General features: G+C 39.3%; 1 protein-coding gene across 3 annotated transcripts; it reads left to right on the plus strand.

Annotated features, from left to right (window-relative positions):
* Positions 1-1,171: 1,171 nt before the first annotated feature.
* On the plus strand, positions 1,172-18,507 carry memo1 (mediator of cell motility 1). 3 transcript variants are annotated; one of them, XR_010004095.1, is made up of 10 exons: positions 1,172-1,304; positions 6,448-6,529; positions 7,556-7,624; positions 8,334-8,446; positions 9,620-9,731; positions 10,628-10,770; positions 12,260-12,336; positions 15,233-15,337; positions 17,860-18,075; positions 18,172-18,507. XR_010004095.1 is itself a non-coding variant. In XM_003215938.4 (9 exons), exons 1-9 carry the CDS (start codon positions 1,244-1,246, stop codon positions 17,989-17,991), a joined length of 894 nt encoding a protein of 297 aa, XP_003215986.1. In that variant the 5' UTR covers positions 1,172-1,243; the 3' UTR covers positions 17,992-18,507. The 3 variants fall into 3 exon arrangements, 2 of the variants coding, with proteins under 2 accessions (XP_003215986.1, XP_062830764.1); XM_003215938.4 differs by having other exon boundaries at positions 17,860-18,507; XM_062974694.1 differs by lacking the exons at positions 1,172-1,304; positions 6,448-6,529; positions 10,628-10,770 and having other exon boundaries at positions 7,558-7,624; positions 17,860-18,507.
* Positions 18,508-20,970: the final 2,463 nt, after the last annotated feature.

Consider the following 20,970-nt stretch of genomic DNA (forward strand, 5'->3'; position numbering starts at 1 on the left):
GATAAATAGCTCTCTAAGTCGCTTCCTGCGCAACTCCTCCAGTGAACCCTCATCACGAGGGTTTTTTCTTCCTCTTCGAATTCCATCACCATCAACCATAATCCCCGAAGGTGCAGTCACAACACAATCTGTTGTTCCATGGTCTGTTCTTACTGTTGCCACTTGGTCGTTATACAGACCATAACATTAGGTAAAGGTAATGGTTTTCCCCTGACCGTAAGTCTAGTTGTGTCCGACTCTGGGAGTTGGTGCTCATCTCCATTTCTAAGCTGATGAGCCAGTGTTGTCCGTAGACACCTCCAAGGTCATGTGGCCGGCATGACTGCATGGAGCGTTACTCACATTTGCATGTTTTCAAACTGCTAGGTTTGCAGAAGCTGGGGCTAACAGCGGGAGCTCACTATACTCCACAGATTCGAACCACAGACTTTTTGGTCAGCGGGACTCCAACCATAACATTATTGTGCCACAAAACGAACCCCATATCCATGAGATTTGTAATTTAATGAGGCACTGGCATTCTGTGGCAAAAAAGGCTCAATGCCTTGAGCCATGACAGTTAAAGTGGTGTCAACCAGCAATAATTGTGAAATGTAAGTGCACCTAGAGGCGGACAACTGCCATGACACCAACTGCGGAAGCAGAGTTCCTTATTTGCTTGTTGAGGAGCACAGATTCCTATCATGAAAAGGATGCGCCGCCTCCAGGCCACCTTGGCCCCGCCCCTTCCTCGCCCGCTTTGGCCCCGCCCTTCCTTTTCCAGAGCCAACCTCTGCCTCCTCTCTCTCCTTCACCTCAGAGACACAACCCCGCCAATCAACGCTGCCAGAAGCCATCGCCACGGCAACTCCGCCCGACCAATCCGAAGAGGTCCCGCCCTTTCTCGCAATTCCTCCAATAGCAAGGCCGCTTTCCGGAGTTCTAACCAACGGTTGGAGCCATCGGGCGAACAGGGGGAAGCGCTGCCCAATGGGCAAGGGGGCTTTGCTCCCCGGCGCCCAATGGAAAGCCACGCTGTGTCTTGGTGCTTCTGCCACAGGAGCCGAGTTAGGCCAAACCCGGCGGCGGCCGCCTGTTCATTCCGGGGCTCTGACGGAGGCGGGCGCTGCTGCTGCTACTGCTTCTCCTCCGAGCCTCCGCCTTTGTCCCCCTCGCGGGGGCTTTGGCTCTGCCGGGGGATTGCGGCGACCCGGCTCCCTTCTTCTCCCGGCCCCGCAACACCATAGGCGGCTCCGGCGCCAAGATGTCCAACCGAGTGCTCTGCCGGGAGGCCAGCCACGCCGGAAGCTGGTACACGGCCTCAGGTAGGGAGCACTGCGTTGTATGGTCGGAGTAGACCAGGCCTGGGGAAACTTGGGCCCTCCCTCCAGGTGTTTTGGACTGCAACTCCCACCATTCCTAACAGCCTCAGGCCCCTTTCCTTTCCCCCCTCAGGGAAAGGAAGGGGCCTGAGGCTGTTAGGAATGGTGGGAGTTGCAGTCCAAAACACCTAGAAGGCCCAGGTTTCCCCAGGCCTGGTGTAAATTTAGCCAACGCTGTGGGATGCTGGGATTTGTAGTTCGGTGAGGCTCCCTCGGGCTTTGACAGGAGAAGGAAAGAGTCATGGCCTTGTCAAAGTACAAATCTCAGGATTCCATGGCAGTTACAGTGCTGTCGAAGACTTTCATGGGCTCAGTTTTCTGGGCTGTGTGGCCATGTTCCAGAAGCATTCTCCCCTGACATTTCGCCCACATTGAAATCCACAAGCATGTGGGCCATTTCAACAGAAAGGAGGAAACCATGAAAATGAACCAAATCTGGCTACCAGTATTTTTAAAAAGGTAAATAAAGAACAACACTCCAAAAACAGGGGAATTCCAGGCATGAAACAATCAGGGCCAGCTAAGACCGCCCAACAAAAGGATTCCCCCAGGCAGGAATCAGACAGACTTTGAAGGTGCAAGGATTTTCAGTGCTAATCAAGGTGATTAATTTCCACATTCACACTTGCCTCTGACAGTCAAGTGTTCTTTCTCCCACCCTGGACCTTCCACAGATATATAAACCTCACTTGCTTAGTTTCCAACAAACCTCACAATCTCTGAGGATGCCTGCCATAGGTGTGGGGAAAATGTCAGGAGAGAATGCTTCTGGAACATGGCCATACAGCCTGGAAAACTCACAGCAGCCCCGTGATTCCCGTCATGAAAGCCCTCGACAACACATAGTTACAGTACTGTCAAACTGCATTAATTCCTATAGGGTGTATTCTGTGTAGGGATTAAATCAGTGTATTCTGAGGCTGGTGGCCTTTAGGGAGCAGTGAGACTCAGCGCTGTGTGTGCTTGTGTGGCTAATCTTCCTCGCTGATGGCTGAAGAGAAAGAAGAGGGCGTTGTGAGGCAGAACTAGCTGGCCTTGTCTTCCATGGAGGCTTTGGAGGGGCCTCCATTTTGCCTCTGGTGTGACAGGAAGGGCCATAGAGGCCATCACAAGGAGTGTTCCCCTTGCTTGATCCTTTAACTGAGCCAGCGCTGTGAAATATTTTCTCTCGAAGCTCCCTTTGCTTTCTTTGCCCTCTTTCTTTCCCCTCCTCCTCCCATCCTGGGCTGCTAGGCCAGCGGAGGCTGGATTCAGGGGATTTGGAGGAAGGCTGCTGCTGCTGCATCCGGGGAAATCTCTCTCCTCTCCCCCCCTTTCTCCTTTTTATCTCTTCCCTTTGAGAAAACCTGTTAGTGCCTTTCTGTCACTTGAGGTGCCTCAGAAAAAGAGCCAATGGAAAAAGGAGGGGGGAAAATCCCCTGGTGGTTTCATGCAAAGCTAAAGAACCCACAAAGATAGGAAGTGTGTGAATGAAAGGGGGTCATTTGGGGTAATGCAAGGGAGGGGGGGGGGAAGAAATGGATTGTGGGAAAGCAAGAGTCACAACTCCCGGATGGAGCTGGTAGGCATCTTGTCTAGCCTGTCATCTTTATCTCAGCCCCAAAGGGGCAATATATCACGAGAACATATAAAACCACATAGTTATGGTCTGAGATCTAACCAAGGATTGAATCACTATTGGGGAAAATACCTTTTTTTAAAAAGCCATACACAGATAGAAAATGTTGCTGAGAGATATTACTTTTAGCTGGGCATCTAAATGCCAGTTGCTCCCCAGTGCCATCTAAAATAAGAACAGATAGGAGCTGGAGCAGTTGTCACCATATTTCTCCCCTTTTGTTTCTCCCAGTCTGCTGAGGAAGTAGTGTGCATAAATGCCCTCTGCTGGTTAGAATGGGTAATTTCTCGTAAATTGAATTGCTTCTTGTGTAAATTGAATTGAATTGCTTCAAGCGACTACAATTTTCATTTCCTCCCAAAAAGGAAGAAACAAACAAACAAACAAACAATAACCCACCTTATTGGAGAAGGGGCATAGAAGGGTGTATCAGCGTCATAGGAATAAGCAAATGTCTGAACACAGAATTCAAATGGAATAAAATGGAGAGTCCCTCTGAACTTCTATGAAACAAGCAGACCTTTTTCATGTGTCCATGCTAGCCACTGGATCCATTGTGGATGTGGAACGAGAGAAGCAAGTATGTGAAAGCAATGGGAAAATGTATTGTCCCTCTCCCAGTGGTATGACATGCCAAATCAGGGTGCATGAGCAGAACTGCTTGAGTGCTAGTTTCGCAAATCACAACCTTTGGTTGGTAGAGGAATTGGCTTGAAATTATTTCAGTGTTTCACTGTGGGCAGGTTTGCTGGATGCATTACAGAATAAATATATTCTCCACTCCTGGGAGTTGGCAGCATGACAATACTAAACACTCTGGCTAGACGGGTTTGCTGGAGCAGCCTGCTTGCTTTACAGAGAAACCTTACATGAGTTTACTTGCAAGATAATTTTAGTGGAATAACTGCTTATTAACTGCCATACTCTAAAAATGTGGAAATATGGCTTTTTGGAGAGTATTGTTTGTTGTGGCTCATGTTTTCATAAACTAGATCCCACTTCATTAGATGCATGGGGTTCAAACATAAACCAAGGGTTCACAGAATGCAAAAGGTTCGATCTGTGCGAATATACAGTTTAATTTTTTACAAGATAAAGTGACTGCTTCCTGCAACACTAATAAGTGGGTGTGAGGATTATGATACTTCAGTTTTCAGTTGAATTACATTTAAACTGTATTGAATATAATGGAGTCTTCTGAGAAAACTGCATAAGATCATACCTTTAGTATTGGTCTATTTTTATTGCAAAGTGTCCACTGACAACATAAGGGACATATGATTTTTGCCTACAAAAAGTCATAGAAAACAAGATAGAAGTTATAATCATAATTTCTGGGAGTCACCTGCTTTTCTAGCAACAAAATCCAGAAACTGAGCAAAATGAAGAGAGTGGGAAAATCAGATAAATCTTGGATGAACATTAATGCTTGGTGTTGTGCATATAAACATTTCATTAATTGTATTTTGTATCCATGTATATGTTCAAAGTAGTAGTCATGGTTAGGCCATTAAACAAGTTATCACTTCCAACATTTTGTGTTTAACTTTCCTTATTAATATTCAATGATATGTTGGATTCTCACACTTCTTACAATACTCATCACCTGCTTTTTAATTGTCTGTAATGTGTTTTAGCAAGTACTTAGAACTTAGTTTGCTAATGAAGCAGTCTTTTCTAGACTTCTTGGCAGCAGTTGCTCTTGATAAACTAGTTATAGCAGGCAACTCATTACAGTGTTGCAAAAACATTGGAGAGGGTATCATCGAAATGTAAATTCTCCCTAAGAGAAAGATGTTAAAAGTGCAGCTTGGTTGCAATATAGGTAGAAAATTTCCTTCTTACGGGCCAACTATGAATCATTGTCAAACACTCCCCAAAAGTATGGAGGAACTCACATATACTTTTACGTGCTCTGTTTTTAACCCCGATATAGAAACTGGGAATGCCCCATAGGAGGCTGCTGCTATCCTTTCTCAGCATGCTTAGGTTTGTGTTAATTCCAAGCTCCGATTTGCAATAATGCTGAACATGTTGAACAGCATGAAGCTCAGCTGGTGCTCCTTATATCCTTCAAATGGCTCAGTAACATTATATCTGCACCAGATGTTTGTCTGTTATAGTTATGCTTTCTGACTGATCAAAATTCCAAGTGTAAAATCAGATACTGTCTGATTTTGGAAGCCCAGTAGGGTCAGCTCTGGCTAATAGGTGGATGGGAAACCATCAACACATAGCAGATGCTGTAAGCTAGATGTCAGGAGGGAACTGACAAAAGCATCTCAGTCTATTTCTTGCCTAAGAAAACCTTATAAAGTGCACAGGGTCACTGTAAGTCAACAAGCTATTTGAAGGAATGTACACACAATGGGTGGTACAAATGTGAAGTCAGTCACAGTGTGAGACCCAAGATACTCTTGCCCTTCAGTATGTAAAACATGGGTTGTGTATAATTTTTACTTTAGAATGACTCATTTATTTCTGTCATGGCTCTCTGTGAATTAATATGCATGTTTGTCTTCAGAATAATTTGTATTGTTTGGCGCAGGATGGGCAAAGTGCAGCTCATATAGGTCCTTTTATGAATTCTACCATCTAGATCTCCTTCAGGATGATGGAATCCTTTCCCCATAAATAGAAATGACTTTAGTTCACTATCTTCTTGAAGAAAGGTCTCCACACAGGACAGAAAGGTCCACAAATTCCCCTATGGCTCTTTGAGGGTATGAGGACATTCCTGTTATATTTTTGTAAAGCTGAGAATGTGGGAAGATGCGCCCCTTTTATATCTGATGAAGGCCATATGTCAGCCCATACTTGGGTAGGCAGTTGCTCATACCATTTAGCGCAGGGGTTCCCAAACTTTTTAAACGGGGCCAGTTCACGGACCCTCAGACTGTTGGAGGGATGGACTATAGTTTTTTTTAAAAACTATGAAAAAATTCCTATGCAGTGCACACTGCACATCTCATTTTGAAGTAAAAAAAAACAAAACAGGAATAAATACAGCCTCAATGTTAATCATAATCATATTAAAAATAATAAAGAGGGTTGGAAGAGACCCCTTGGGCCATTTAGTCCAACCTCCTTTTGCCTTTGTGCACCAAAAGCACTAGCAAAGCACCCCTTAATAATTAATTATTAATTAAATAATAATTAAAAGACCATTATAAACAAGCAAAGCTTTGGAAGACACACACCAGGCGAGGGAAGAGATGGGAAAGGTGCCCGCCTTTCCCTCCTATCCTGTGCCACATGCACCTTCCTCGGCGGAGGAGGAGGGAGCTGCTGCTGCAGGGGCCGGATAAATTGCTTTGATGGGCCGCATGTGGCCTCTGGGCCTTAGTTTGGGGACCCCTGATTTAGAGTAATGCATTTCAAGCTATAAGGTAGCAGTAAAATGACAGATGCCATTTTGAAGGTGGATTGTTGATGTCACTATTTATTTAAATATTTTTCAATGTTTAGGACCTCAGCTGAGTGCTCAACTAGAAGGTTGGCTTTCCCAAGTACAGTCTACAAAAAGACCTGCTAGAGCCATTATTGCACCGTAAGTTCTTTATTTCTGACCCTAAAGCATGTTGAGCATTGTAAAAAGGACTGAGTTGAGAACTCACCCTCAAACATGGGGAAAGGCATTGAGACCTTCATCACAGTTCTTCTTTTCTAATTTTCCTCATCAGTTGATATTTTGGGTGCAGTTTCTTTAAACGCACTTAGTTCCATTGAAATCACTTCTCACATTTGTATGTATTCTTCCAGCAAACATTCACCTGTTCACATCCACCCAGTATCTGGGGTTTTTTTCTCCCTTCAACAGTATTTCTGTGGAAGGTGGAGATCACAAAGAATAGTAGATTAAACTTTCTACACCATTTTCACAGCCTCTGAGACCATTGTCCAGGAAAATGCTAAATTGTGACAAAGCTGAAGGCATTTTGTCAGTCCAGATTGTTTCCATGCCAGCTGATGAAGTAGGGACATGATACTCTGCCTTGCCAGTCCCATCTGGCTGAATAACACTGGCTTAGTTCTTTCTTTAGCAGGGGAGGTGGGATTCTAAAGAGAGAAATTCAAACTTTTCCATGACTTAGAATTATTATTCTATGATTCTATGACTTCTCTTTCCTCCCTGCTGCTTAACAAATAGCTAAGAGATGCAGAAATGTAAAAGGGTTGCTTTAAAATCCAGGGATTGCTTTAAGACAGTGGTTGATGAAGGAACAAACTTCCCCTACCCCTGTGGGATTCCTAAAGGACTTCAGCTTACCCATGATTTTTGAAAGGGCAAGCCTGAATATAGATGCCTGATGTGTTTGATCAGACCTGCCAGCCGCAGGTTTTCTACTAGTGATGTGCATGCATCTGCTAGCTAAAGTAGGCTGACCTGTTCCTTGATTTTCACTCTTCCATGTTGGTCATTTTGCTATTGCTTTGAGATGTTTCCAGTGTGGTTTGAATATATACAACTTGCCAATTCCTTCCTAAATAATTTGTCTGAATACATATGAATAAAGAGGCTGTCTCTATGCAGAGATACTGAAATTAATTACATTGTTCTGTCTGTTTTTGGTAGACATGCAGGTTATACTTACTGTGGGTCTTGTGCAGCTCATGCTTATAAACAAGTGGATCCTTCAATCACGTAAGTTGCATGAGAAATTGTTACACTTAGTGCCATAGAAATTTATTTCAACAGATTCTATCCCAGGCCCAGGTGCCACAAATCTTTCCTTGGTGAACCTGGGAGAGGCACCCACTCCTCCCCCTCCTCAAATGACCAAAATCTTTGTGGAAATCTTGGGAAGTTACCCAACTCTCAGTTTAATGTTTCATGGATCTTCAGTACCAAAAGCACAGCATTGCAACATGTGTGCCCCATTTCTTCTCCTGATTCTTTCTTCATTCATACATCACTTTCACTATTGTTGCCAACAAATTGTGAAATTTTATTGGATCCATATCATTCAAATAAATATGCATATGAAGAAGAATTAGGTGATTTTTATTACATAGATAGTGTTCTCCTTGTGTGAATGTGTTCAGAATTACTTTGAACTGTGCTCAACATTCTTAATTCACATGCCTGACTTTCTACCCAATTCCGTATTGATTGTCAATGACACTACAAGGTAAGGTAAAATATAGATAACACAAAGTCATCCTACTTTTAGTCCTTTTTCCTCCCACCTTTCAGGTATGAAATGTCCTTACTCAAGGCATAGGCATGTGTGTGTGTGTGTGTATTTGCACAAAAAAGTTCACATTTTTATAGTAGAGCTTTTCTCCTCTGTTTAGCTATCAAGGAAGAGAGCATTAGCTAATATTGCACTTTTTATATTAATCATTTTTAGACGGCGAATCTTCATCCTTGGGCCTTCCCATCATGTGCCCCTCTCCCGATGTGCACTTTCCAGTGTGGATATATATAGAACACCCCTATATGATCTTCGAATTGATCAAAAGGGTAATTGTATTTCTTAGGAAGCTGTTAATTCATGGCTATCTTTGTGGTCTTGCATTTTGACTGATATCCAAAGAACTGAGAAAACAACAGATCAACCCAGTCTGAATTCTCAGTCTCCATTCAAGCAATCAACTTGGGATCTGTGATTTTCCAGATTCAGCATAGTTGAATTAGTCTAGCAGAATAGGTTCTCAGAAGTCAATGAAAAACACCCTGTTTTCCAAAAAGGCCTTGTAGTTCACACTGTTAAGAGCATTGCTTAGCATTTAGTAGAAAAGCAGTTAATTGGAATGCTTCCGTCTTTTTTCTTGGGCTTCCACCAACTATTCTGAAAGCCCACACACACTGTGTAGAGCCCTAGCTTTTATCTGGGTTAAGACATTAATTTTCATGTTTCATCAAGGTCTTTATAAACAGTTGATTGGGTGGCAGCTTGCCACTCTAGAACTAAAGGAGCTTGATTTGTAAGAGTGCAGCCTTAAGCAAGAATTGAATTGACACTTCGCAATGCCAGCAACCACTACTTTCTGTAGTTACTTACAAACAACTTATAGTTAAGAATGGGGGTGAGACAACCGGAAGTGAGAGAAATCTATCCCTCTAAAGGGAAACAATCCTGTAAGAATTATCATGGTTAAAAGGTGTCTCAGCTAAAGCTTCCTTACCAATCCTTGTTTCCCCAACAAGCCATTTTTACAAAATACAGTTATCACATTGCAATAAAAATTATATGGGAAAAGATCCAGTTGTCACAGAGACAGAAATTGAGGTGAAATTTTCTGAACGGGGCACAGACAGCAAAACAAACATCACAGGGTTATTAACCCTTCCCTATGCTATCCAAAGCTAAATGATGCATATTTTGGCTGCAGTTACACTGTTCTGACTTGCATACAAATTCAACTTAAGAACAAACTTACAGAGCCTATCTGGCTTGTAACTTGGGGACTGCCTGTATCCATAGTAGGAGTTGCTATTTTCACCATAAGAAAATATTGTGTAATAGGCTTATTGTTTTGGTATTAACTTCTCTCCATTGATTAACATTGTTCTCAGTACATAAAATGATTTTTTTGCTCAAAAAAAATCTTAAAGCAAAAGCTATAATTACAATTTTCTATAATTTGCTTCTGTTTATCATTAATCAAGTCTAATATATTTGAAATGTTTCAGTTTATGCAGAACTGTGGAAAACTGGAATGTTTGAACGCATGTCTCTGCAAACAGACGAAGATGAACACAGTATTGAAATGCATTTGCCTTATACTGCTAAAGCCATGGAAAGGTATCTATTTAAAAGATGTATCATATATATAATTACATACTTGGATTTTATGCTTATAATATCTTTACAGTTTTGAACATTTGAATCTGTGTCATCATCATCATCCCCCCCTTCAATGGAAACTTTTAGAAACATAGAGAGGTTGAGGGTTAGAAGAATAGAAACGAGAAGGGTACTTCTGTTAGGACATGGAGCTTGACAGTCCACTTAGCTTTCTTACACCTGGTTAGTTTAGCCCATCAATGGCTATCCTCCCTGGAGCAATAGGCAGAAATAATGACAGTGCCTTATTTTGTTTCATAAACCATATCTCCATTACAGGGAACACAAATCTTGTAAAACTTTCTATCTTGTCAAATAGAGATTACAATAAAAATTATTTATATGTGAATGAGACAGTGAAAAATGAAATAAAAATATTTTGTTCAATGCAAATAAGGTTGTGGAAAAAGTAACCCATTAAATACAGAATATTCTGATGCTGATTCTAAATATTTTGATTGTGTTTCTACCTTCAGTGTACTGCTTTGTAATATTACACTGCTTTAAAGGTTGGAGTACCCTTTTGAAGCTCTTAGATAACCATATACACACTTTTCTGAGCACAGAGCAATGGTGCTGAGATAGAATTATTAGTATGATTGTGTAGCATTCAAAAAAGAGTTTAGTTTGCTCATGTATTTCATTATGTTTTTTAAGGTTAACATCCATACTGTTGCAAAATTTAAAAAAACTAGGTGGAGAGTATGATGGCAAATCATAGTGTTGTTTTTAAAATACCACTTGCTTAATTTTTTTGGGAACAGCACAAACAGAATGACAAGGGTAAAATTTAGCAAGGCACTATGTATGTCCCGGATCTATATAAATACCAGCTGCTTTTTCCCTTCATTAAGCCATAAGGATGAGTTTACCATTGTTCCTGTGTTGGTTGGAGCACTAAGTGAGACAAAAGAACAGGAATTTGGAAAACTCTTCAGCAAATATTTAGCAGATCCTTGTAATCTCTTTGTGGTTTCATCTGACTTCTGCCATTGGGGTAAGTTAAATCGTGTTAATAGTTACGAGCTCTGATTACATATATTTGCACATAGGTTCACAAAAATGTGTTTAAAATTAGAATATTTGTTGATTGACAAACCTGTTTAGATAAATTGAAGCTGAATTTGGTATTTCTATACATATTGACAAATAGAGCAAAGAGTACTTAAATGAGAGAGCAAATTAACACACTTTGACTTAAGAATTTATTGTCCTAAAGAAATGTGTTAACAGTATAGTAAGAATTTTTCCTTTGCAACCAGTCACTTAAGAAGGATAAAGTTCATCAAGTTTTATTCAAATTTTGAATCACAAATTTATATTGGAAAATCCTTGTCCATACTTTTCACTCTCTACTCAGGTTCAAATGGCAAAGCCAATAAAAGAATCATGCACCTGTGAACTCATTTTTTTCTGAATTCTTTCCGAGTCTTATTAGACTCGGCACTGCTGGGGTAAAGCTGGGTGGATGATATGTTTCTTTAAAATATCAGTGGCTATTGTAGTATTTTAAAAATTGAGAAAATCACGGTTCTATCTCAAACATTGTACTACTATAAAGTAACAGACTTTTAAAAAATCTCTGTTGCAATTTTTAAAAAAGATTTTCTATTTTAAAGAAGTATTTAATGTAGGGATGGAGCTTTCACGAAGCCTAGAAACAAAATTCCAATTTTGAATGAGTCTGATGTGTTGACTTCTAACAGTAGGTGGGGCTAAAGGTATGGTGCAGGGCCAAGGCAATTAAGCAGAGCCAGATGTAACTCTTGCCAGTTTGAACCTTTTCCCACCAAACACTAAGCCTAGTAGACTTCTTAGAGTGATGTTGCCATAGATAAAACCCCACTTGGGTCCACTGCCTTTATATTTTTGTGTTTTTGGTTGCAGTGAGGTTCTTAACATAAGTACAGTGATCAAGTTGTTAGCATGTTTTTATTAAGTAATAGATACAATTTTATTATATGCAACTTATTTCGCTGTAATTCCACCCTATATGCATTTGCAATTAAATTTTCTTTTATCTTATTATGCCTCTCGTAAACTGTTTTTAAGGTCAACAGACCCCTCTAATAATCTCTCATCCTCTTCTCTCTAGAAATATCTTCCTCCATACAAATACTAATTCTATCTGACACCCATCTCTACTTCCACCAATCATTTAGTATCTTTTAGGAGCTCAGTTCATCGAGCTCTCTTTTTCAGTTTTCATATATTTCCTATCCATGCTTACCACTTAATACCGAACTTATAGTACAGTATAGAAATGCTAGTGTTTTACAATTTTTTCCACATCTAGCATGCATTGACTTCCCCTGAAAAATTCAAAGCCGGGCAGGTCTGAATGAGATTTAATCTTTTTGATAGTTTAAACAGATGCCAGATATGCTATGGCCAGCATGTACCAGGAAAATGTTTGTTTGTTTATACATTTTATTTGTTGCCTAGTTATTTGATTTTTAATTTGTGTGGATTTTTTTCTGTTGAAGGCCAGAGGTTCAGATACAGTTACTATGATGAGTCTCAAGGAGAGATCTATAGATCTATTGAACACCTAGATAAAATGGTAAGTGTTACTTCTTAATGTCAGTTTCTGGTATTTTAGTGTGTCCTCTCTACTTTGAATACATTGTAACTTATATCAGAGCATAAGTCACTGTATGTTAAATGAATTCCCATTTAACACAATGTTCCATTAGTTATGAGTTCATTAAGTTGCAAGTTACCATAATTCATGGGATTGGGAAAAAACAGGCTATTATAGTGAGCAGGAACTGGTGCCATCTTGTCAACCAAGAAGTGATGCAGCTGTTTCTTAAAGTGGCAAGAAAGTAGCTGTTTTGTTCAGGTGAGAAGTAAGGTAGGCCTGTTGAATTTGGGCATCTGAAAGATGGGGGAAATATTATTTCAAATACTTCCCACAGTGAAAATTTAATCTGAAGCATCTAGAAAACCATCTAGGATCCAAAGAGAAGAAATGGGGATGGAAATTTCTTATTTAAAAAAGTGTCTTTGTAGCAAACATGCATTGTGACACATTTAGGGTTAAACTTCAATAATTTTAAAAAGAAATCACCAGATTTCATCATATAATAGTTGCCATTGCATAATAGTTGCACTCCCCTTTTTGGATCCAGGTATGGACTTTCTTAGGTAGAATAGATAAAAGGTAGATTAAATGCAAGTAGAAAGCAAAACCCAATAAAAATAGAAGGAAATATTCTCTGTCTCTCAGGAAGAGAGCAATAAAAGAGACATGCAAAATTGTTAGAATCACAACAAGCTGCTCAGAAAGGACAGTGTTCATTTCTCCTTACTATGATAGTTTTTTTTTACCTATTCTACCTATGAATACCTTTATGTGGAGCAGCCAAGGGAGGCCTCTTGGTTCTTGCCGGTAGACAAACAGGTGGCTTTGCAACTGTGGGGTTTCCATCAGCTGGCAGTTACAAAAAATTTCCTCACAAAATACTTGCACATCCCCTCCGCCCCAAGGGGATAAGAATGTGATTATGCGATGAAATATGGTAATTGTTTTTGAGTTGGAGTAATTTTGACATTCATCTCATGCCTTATTACTCTAGAAACCACAAGGGTACAAATCAGCTACTTCAGTGCCTTTTTGTTGTCTTCCCCACAACTGAATTATTACCAGAATCTAAGATTATTTCAGGACAAAATAGTTATAACTTATAGAGGTTGTCTTTTGTACATGTTCAGGTATTTCAGTCACGTCAATGTGGGTTAGAGATTATTTAATTTTCTCAGTTCAAACAACAGCAAAAAGCCTAACTTGCTGGAAGTGTCAACTCAGCTTTCTACCTTAGAGCAGAAATGCTGCTGCAGAGCTTTCTGGGATCCCAGAAAGGCCTTGTGATTATTTGAAGGGCTTTAAAAGGAATTTGAAGCTTTGAGGATTCAGCTTATTTTGGGGTCTTAACCAAAACAGTATAACCGGCTGTAATATGGTACTGACACTGTGACATTTTAAGATGCTGCCGTTGTGAAGCTTAGTTTTTCTCAGTCGCTGCCGTTATGTGTACTCCGCATTGACCTTTCCTCAAGCCCCCAGTGTGCCAGAGGACTCTGCAGAAGTGAATGATTCATGCTGTGCTAGGCTCTGAAGAGATAGATGCAATGTAGGTTCTTCACATACTACAAATTCTGTTGCAGTAGCTATGTGGGTGAGAACTTCAGTAATATAAAGGCATTTCACTTCTGAGATGTCAGCTCCCTACTGTAACAAAGACTTAAGGTATTGAAGGTGTTTGAAGATTTTGTAATGGGAAAATGGGAAATGTTTCCATAGAAGGGAATCACTTCTTATATTATGCAACTGTTTCCTCTCAGAGGGAGGATATATTTTGAGTAGGGATATTTGAGTCTTTAAACAGGGAAAATTATTATCAGTAGCATGGAGAAAGATTTGGATTAAGTACAATCATGGCATAGTAATTTTGTGGAGACAAATATCTTGCAAAAAAAATCTAACTGACTTGCAGAATTCATGGTTAAGCATTGGCATCTACAGATAAGAAGAAAAGGGGAATGGTCTCATGCAAATACTAAATTAACATCAGGAAAAAGTTTTGAAGGTACAAATCATTGTTGTGGAGATAACACTGCATTTTATCATCTGTGATAAAACAGGGAAGTTTTAGATTATGATACATAATTTAATGCAAGACATTTTGAAAGTTAAAATGCAATCAAACCCAGACCTCTTCCTGCTGGGACTTTGGCCAATGAAAAATCATTAATTTTAAACAGGATTTGCTACCATTGGTTATATTTTTAGAAACTACTGGGGGAGTCTATCAGTGTTAGGATTTGAAGAATGGTAGCTATCAATATGGATGCTGAAGTTGTTACGTTATGAAAAAAATACAGGAAGTTGGATAAGGTTCAGTTATGACAGGGTAGTTGAGAGCCATGTATTTTTCCTTTTCTCATTTTTTGTATTTTAGTTTTTAGTGTATAGTTCAATTTTGTGTAATTTAAGTATTATTTAGTAGGGCTTATGTATTTTGCTAAGTATGCAGAAGGTAAAAATGCCTTGATATCAGTTATTCTTGAATTTCTGGGAAGAGGTGGCTTTGTTACATTAGGTCTAAGACGTTCCACTTTATCTAGTTTTTTTGATTTGGCACTACATTTTAGAATAATATTTCTTAATACCTGGAAAATACCTAAAATTTCAGAGCTGCTGCCTTCCCACTAGTTCTTTAATCTGGTATCATTCTTATTCACAACTGATGTGTCACAAGGTATCAAAAGTGTTTAATACCTCTTAAGATACAGTAACACAGTTTTAACCATGAAATCTAAGAAGTTACCATCCTACACTTTAAAGATTTTATTTTTCAAAAATATACTTCATCTGGAGCCATGATAAATGTGATACAAATATGTGTGGATGAATGCAACCCTAAGAATTAACCATATCTTGATATTCTCTTTAGGGTATGAGTATTATAGAGCAGCTTGACCCTGTGTCCTTTAGCAATTACTTGAAGAAATACCATAATACGATATGTGGAAGACATCCAATTGGGGTTTTACTAAATGTAAGTACAGTTGTTAAATGGATTCAGCAACTCTGAAACTTGTAATACACAAACTGAAGTCTCTTATTGCTCTGGCCTATGGAAATATGTATGGCATAGTCATAGTCTGAGAGAGCTTGAAAAGTTTCATTTAGGAGGAAAGAATATTGTGACATGCTGTAGCCATCCATAGCTGAGCAATGGTAAGACCTCCAAGGTGTCCTCCTACCATTAACTTTTAGGGGTAGTTTCAATGTGCTATTGCATCTTTTCTTTGTTAAAGTACTTTGCAAAGATACTGTCACCCAATTTTTCGGTTCCTCATTGATTGATGTTGGCACAGTTTGGAGCAGAACTAAGTGTTATGAGGAAGCTTCCAGTCCTTTCCCATCACAATGATGGGGACAATTGGCACATGGAAGAAGACTGTTGATCCTTGCAAGTGCTACTTCTGCCAACCAAGCTCCTATATCGAAATTTATTTCTGCTCAGTAAAAACAGTCTCATGGGGGCATTTGAAAGGAGGTGCATTAGGAACTGCATTCTACTCTTAATCCTCAGTCATACGTCTCCAAAAGTGTTGTCAATATGCTTTTAAAGCAGTGGTTCTCAACCTGTATGTCCCCGGGTGTTTTGGCCTACAACTCCCAGAAATCCCAGCAAGTTTACCAGCTGTTAGGAGTTCTGGGAGTTGAAGGCCAAAACATCTGGGGACCCTCAGGTTGAGAACCACTGTGTTAGAGGATATGTCTTCTGGGAATATGTGGTTTGCTAGTTATGAACATCCTTTTTTCTGTCAAAATTGTGTCTTTTTTCTTTTCATGTATTCGTCACATAGTCTATTCTATATCTAAGTTAGTTATGTGGAGCACTGACCTTTGCCCTATACACATTGGAAATGTGTATGATTTCTCCACATGGATTTTCCTTTGCAGTGTCTGTAGACTAAAGACAGTACCAACCTTAAGGCATGTTCATTCTTTAGACTTTGATTTTAGCAGCTAGGTTGAGATCATGTATCAGTGTTTTACTTCCCTAGAATTGTGGGATATTAGATTTGCCATTTTTAATATTTTTCTGAAGTAAGTTTAATTCTGGATTAGGGTTTTAATTGTGGTGAGAAATTGAGGAGAGCCTTTGGCCATTTCTGCCTATAAATGGGGACCTTCTCACAGACCTCTTTCACACACACATACAAAAAGATGGAGATTTACAATTCTAGAAGTATCAAGTGGGCACAATTATCATATAAAACAAACCATCTCCCCCCCCCCTTTAAATGTAAACAGCACTCCCTCTTTTTGTTCAGAACAAGGTGGTCTTTTGATCACTTAGCTTTTTTTGCCAGAACGAGCAGTCATGACCAAAGAATAACTCCATGGTCTTAAAATGCTTCCCTGACTTTCCTGAGTTATTCACCCCTGCTTCAAAAAAGTTCTTTGTATGACTAAATTTTTAACTGCGATTTAAGTAGATTACTCATAAAGGACTGCAGAAACCAAATTTGTTATTAAAATTACTTTATTGACTTACAGGCCCCTGCTTCAAAAAGGACTACCGCTTGACTGTAACTTCACAATGTTTTACATTTTGCACAGTGTAATAGCTTATTTCACTATCTACAATCACTCAGTTGATACTTGAATTTAGGTTTATTGGCTATAGACACTAAAAAGGGATCTCAAGTTCCTAAGTAAAAGTAAAGGTTTCCTCTGACATGGGGGTTGGTGCTCATTTCTATGTCTAAGACGAAAAGCTGGCATTGTCCGTAGACATCTCCTAGGTCATGTGGCCAACATGACTTCATAGAGCACCATTAACTTCCCGCTGGAGTGGTACCTACTGATCTGCTCACATTTGCATGTTCTCAAGTTCCTAGACAGCTAAAAAAATACATACCAGGAAATACTCTCCTTGTAATTCTAAGGGAACAAAATACCATATTTCATCATATAGTGCCATTGCCTAATAGTTGCACACCCTTTTTTGAATCCTCATTTTGGTATTTTAAGATTCCTTTCATAATAGGCGCACCCTTGATTTACCATGATATAGTGTTCCCTTCCATGTGTCTTGCTGCCCTGTTCTAAACAGCTTTATCCTCACTGGCTCGCTCATCCACCCATTGTTTCACTCACACGCTCATAAGCCAGCACACCTGCCCGCTCACTTTCGTGCCCATCCATCGACTCGGCCACAGTGCTTTAAGTAGTGGGTGGGTCTTTGGGTAGATGGATGGACAAGCAAACGGGTTGAGTGATGTGCCCTTGCTGAAAGGGGGTGTGCAAGCAGGTAAAGCTCTTTAGGGAGTGGCAGTTTTGGTACTCCCCCCCCCCCCTCGCGTCATAGTGTCATCCTATTTTTTTCACGATTGTGTGATGAAGTAGGGGAAGGATTTTCTGCAAACAATAACACTTCTTGGTGACAGCTGAGGGAATTGCTTTAACAGTGTCCTTTGGCACTGTCCATTGCAGATGTATAAAATACCTCATATTGCTATTAGAACAATGTGAAATTTGTTTTTTTGCCTTTTCCCTCTCTAGGCCATCACGGAACTCCAAAAGAATGGCATGAACATGAGTTTCTCATTCTTGAATTACGCTCAGTCAAGCCAGTGTCGGAACTGGCAAGACAGCTCAGTGAGTTACGCAGCAGGAGCACTGATGGTCCACTGAACCTCTGGCCTCTCAGGGATGACACCTGCACACTCAATGGGGTCCCAGCCTTGCCCTTACAAAGATGCAGTTCCTGGTCTTTGGGTATACTGAAACCTCAAACTAATAGAACTCTTCTTTTTTCTAGTAGGTGTAGTCCTTCCTTAGTTACAACTCATTTTAAAATGCTTTCTTGTTTAGGACAAGGGGAAGGAAGGCTGGTGTCAAAATGTTGTGACTTCTAAAAACCAATGGCTATAAAGGTATGGTGGCAGACGGTCCTTGCAGATACAACATGTAAAGCATTTACCACATCCCCAGATTTGCACTCTGCAGACCTGAGCACATGTACTCCGCTTTCAGAATAGTTTTGCAAGTTATAAACAAAAAAAGGTTGGAAGCTTTTTAATAAAAGATGCATTTATAAAAGATCCTGTATTAGAATATAATAAAACTCCCAGTATAGTCAATTATTACCCGTGTTGTACAACAAATATCTTCTATTTTAGTTGCTAATAAAGGGCTGCACAAACCAAATTGGTGTGATGTGGATTTTTGGTGGTGTCAATTTTCTGTTTGCAAGTTTTCTTAGCTCCTCATTTCTCTATTTTTTAAAGTATTCTTTAATTTAAAATACACAACAAGAATACAAAAGGAGTACATAGACATACTTACACAGCGATTACTTAACATACATCTCTATCTATAACTCTAAAACTATCCACATATACTGTATACATTAAATTAGTTTTAAAGGTGGATTTCCAGCTTCTCTTTTGTCAGTTTTTCTATAAATCTAATTTTTTTCTTCCCCTCATTTCTGTTCAGAAGTTGCCATGTATTATTTCTTTGAAGCCAGATTGAAGAATGATTGTCTTTCTAGATATTGGACTGGAACTCATTTCTTCCCCCATCACTCACCTTTTTGACTTGATCTGTTGGAGTTCAACAACAACAAGATGGCCAATCCTATCCCTACTTTACAAACTTGGGTGTGTCTTTGTCAACATCTATAATGTTTTTAATCACATCCAGTATCTTGCCTGTTTTCATGGTGTCTAAATTGATCCTTTATTTATTTACTACATTTATTTCCCCCCTTCTTACCCCAAGGGGACTCAGAGTGGCTTACAAATAATATTTAGATACAATATATTATATTATTAGCATAGCACAATTTAAGCATGATATATTACTATATTGTACTATACCACTATTACTACTAATAGTAATATTACATGTAATATATAATATATAATTAATATTATATTTTATTAGTATTATATTGTATTACATTATAATATCAATATTATATGTATATACAATATATTATTATTTATTGTGTGTGTGTTTGTGTGTGTGTGTATATATATATATAATATTTTAGTAGCATAGCATGTTACTAGGGGAGGGGCCTCCAGCTGATGACACAGAAGACAAGATGGAACTGTCTTCCTGGCTTCCCCTCTTTGTTTTGACCCTAGAGCATCAGTTGGTGGTGGGCGGAGGTGGTGGGACTTTGTAGCCCCATCATTTGGTTGTTTTTTTTTAAAAAAAGCCAATTTATTTCAGCCTACTCTGCCACATAGAGTTTGTTATTGATTGAGATATATTTCTCTTGAAAGAAGGTTTTACCAAGTGCAAGGTTTTATCAAAAAGCAGCTGAAACTGTGCAAGACAGCTGGGCATTAACATAAAATACTTTTAGTTTGCTGTCAAATCTGCCAGTATTTGAAGCCCAAGAAAATAAAGAGCACATCTTTTCAAGCAGCACAAATGACTAGCAGTTTTAAAACAACTTTTTTTTGGAATTGCTAGTAATTGTAGCACTTTCCTTGCAGGGGCAGTATTAATCTGTTAAAGGAAAACCAGCTAATAATTTTGTGGCAATTTAAAGATGTTGCTTTTATCTGGTATAAGTCTTTGTGGACCTCTGATGCACTTGCAGTATACAAAAGATATATGTTAGGCTTTAGTATGACACCAGATTTCATGGTTTTCAGTGACTGCATCATAACAGTCCAGAAAGACACTGTACTCTTAAGAGCTCACTGTTTTCAAACTAGCAGAATTCACAATGCTGGAATGTATCAGATCCTCTATATATTGGGCTGGAGTTCCCATCAGTTCTAGATAGCAGTAAGGGAAAGTGGAACTTGCAGACAAACATTGGGAGGGCTACACTTGACCACCTCAGAAAAAAAATGTTCAGGAAATGTCTTTTACTGCATTGTGGCTCAATATCTGTAAAAAGAGTGTGGATTGGTTTGTTTAAACATATAGTTACAAATGCAGAGTGCTATATTAGCGCGAAACCTTTTATAGCTCTACAGGCATGGGCTGACCTACATTTTCAGCACTATTTGTCCAGCTTTAAACAATACATGTTAGCATCCAATTTAATAGCTTTCTGTCAGTTGCTCATTTCAGAGAAGCTACTGCATTGAAAAATATCTTGCTCAGTCACACTGTCGCTCAAATTGAGAAAAGGGAACGTGCTTTTCCTAAGTGAAACCATCTGTTCTTTGATCCTTGGTGTCCAGGTTGCTTCTGTCTTTCTTAAGGCAGATCAGTAGTGGAATACTAAGCATCAGTTTTCATGCCAGCAATGCAGAACGGTCATGTAGTATTATTCTATGTTCAAAGGTTTTAATGTCAAAAACATGTTTTTGAGCAATTATTTTCCCTTCAAAGTAAGTTTAAGTTGGGCATGCTAAAGTATTTTAGGTATTTATTTCAAATCACACTCCAAAGTTCATTTCTTTCTTCACAAAAGAACATTTTTCTTCCCTGCATCCAAGCCCAACATCAGACTTTTGTGGGGAAGGGAGGGGGTCTTATTTTTTCAGCTATACCCACCCATTCTGAGTTTCTGCCTCTGCATCTGTCTCCAGTTCCTTAAGCCATAATTGACATTCCAAATTAAAACAGTAAGTTGTTTCATCCATGATTTTGACGTTTTTCTTAGCAAACTACTGTCACTGCCATTCTGTATACTGG

The sequence above is a fragment of the Anolis carolinensis genome, chromosome 1 (genome assembly GCF_035594765.1).
Source record: "Anolis carolinensis isolate JA03-04 chromosome 1, rAnoCar3.1.pri, whole genome shotgun sequence".
NCBI classification, from domain to species: Eukaryota; Metazoa; Chordata; class Lepidosauria; order Squamata; family Dactyloidae; genus Anolis; species Anolis carolinensis.

Bases quoted from the DNA above. Each gene is read 5' to 3' on its own strand.
- memo1 (XM_003215938.4), top strand. From the start codon at position 1,244: ATGTCCAACCGAGTGCTCTGCCGGGAGGCCAGCCACGCCGGAAGCTGG. The intron at 9,732-10,627 runs GTATCTATTTAA...CCCTTCATTAAG, and splicing joins ACTGCTAAAGCCATGGAAAG to CCATAAGGATGAGTTTACCA. The intron at 12,337-15,232 runs GTAAGTGTTACT...TATTCTCTTTAG, and splicing joins TTGAACACCTAGATAAAATG to GGTATGAGTATTATAGAGCA.